The sequence below is a fragment of the Carlito syrichta genome, unplaced genomic scaffold (genome assembly GCF_000164805.1).
Source record: "Carlito syrichta isolate Samal-C Ts95f unplaced genomic scaffold, Tarsius_syrichta-2.0.1 Scaffold312912, whole genome shotgun sequence".
Classification (NCBI taxonomy): Eukaryota; Metazoa; Chordata; class Mammalia; order Primates; family Tarsiidae; genus Carlito; species Carlito syrichta.
The window spans coordinates 141,058-142,376 of record NW_007257008.1 but is presented as its reverse complement, the minus strand read 5'-3'; the positions used below and the strand labels follow the sequence as shown (position 1 = coordinate 142,376).

At 52.2% G+C, this 1,319-nt stretch overlaps 1 protein-coding gene across 1 annotated transcript in view; it reads left to right on the top strand.

Annotated features, from left to right (window-relative positions):
* The first annotated feature begins 537 nt into the window (after window positions 1-537).
* SCTR (secretin receptor) overlaps window positions 538-1,319 on the top strand; it is an 80,667-nt gene continuing 79,885 nt past the window's right edge. Inside the window, exon 1 of the mRNA XM_008070095.1 lies at window positions 538-591. Within this exon, the coding sequence (XP_008068286.1) occupies window positions 538-591 (54 nt within the window). The remainder of the gene's footprint in view (window positions 592-1,319) is intronic.

The window sequence follows — 1,319 nt, the reverse complement described above, 5'->3', positions numbered from 1 at the left end:
CCCTTCCTCATATTTTATCTCGTTTCCTGTTCCTGCCACCATGCTTCCACACACACCCTGGCCCATGTTTCACTGGGCCTGTGGGCAAGCACTTATGCGAGCATTAAGTGCCCAAAGGGGGTCTGTGGTTACATCTATTCATTCAGGTTGGTGTGTATTGAGTGAGTGATGATCTTGGACCTAGGTACTGCAAACATTTTTGTTTTTCCTTTTTTCTTCTGCTGGGATTTATCAACCTCAATTTATTAACAGTGTAGGGACGGCTACTAAGGACCAGAGTTTGTGGTTACTTGAACAACTGCTTGGCAGTCTGATCAGAGGCCAGTTACAGAGAGTCAGAGTCAGCCATGGAGCGGGAGATCCTAGCTTTCCCTCCTGAGCCTCTGTACCTATGGGACACACAATGCATCCTCCTCCACCATCTGTCAGAGAGCATAACATCACCTGGGAGCTTGGGGGAGGAGAATTCAATGAGCTGATGTACTTAAAAGTGCCTGGGAGAAAGGTCAAGAAAGGAGAAGGAGAAGAGAGAAGATCATGGGCACCAGTGAAAAGAAAAATTTGGTCTGCAAGGGTCATTTTGGGTACCGGGTAAGGAGAAGCCAAAAGTCATCCTCCAGGACACTCCCGTGCCAAGACTTGGGTTGAGCAAGCTACTGGGAATGTCAGCCTGAGGGTTAAATAGCCTCCTAGTGACCTCAGGAAGCACAAAGCCTCCAGGGATTCATCCTTAGCACAGGCCCCAAAGGCCTGGGAGTACCACAAGATCCTCTGTGGTCTCACCTGATCATCCAAGGCTTCCTGTAGGATGGAGCTCATGGGAGTGACACCACTGGAGTGTGTGCATATGACTTTGATAACGAAGAACAATAAAGTGGAATCGGAAATAAAGGGCACGGTAGCTGCCCCATGGGAATAAATGCAACAGGCATTTACCAAGCACATCTGTGTCACCTCTTTTTTTTTTTTTAATTGGAGTCTCACTCTGTCGCCCAGGCTGGGGTGCAGCGGCGCTCACGTCCGCCGCAGCCTCGACCTGTTGGGTTCAGGTGATCCTTCTGCCTCAGCCTTCCAAGTAGCTGGGAACTACAGGCGCGCGCCACCACGCCCGGCTAAGGTGTCACCTCTTTCAACCCAAGGATGAGTTCTCATCAGACCTGTTGTTAGGGCTGAGGACACCCAGGCCCACGGGGGCGGCCGAAGCTGCCCATTGGTCCCCATCAAGCCTATGGCTTGGGTTCCTCGACTCCGGGGAGAGTGCTCTTTCCAGAGGGGGCAGGATCGCAGCGTGGGAGGTGCAGCCCGCCAGCCGTCCCCGG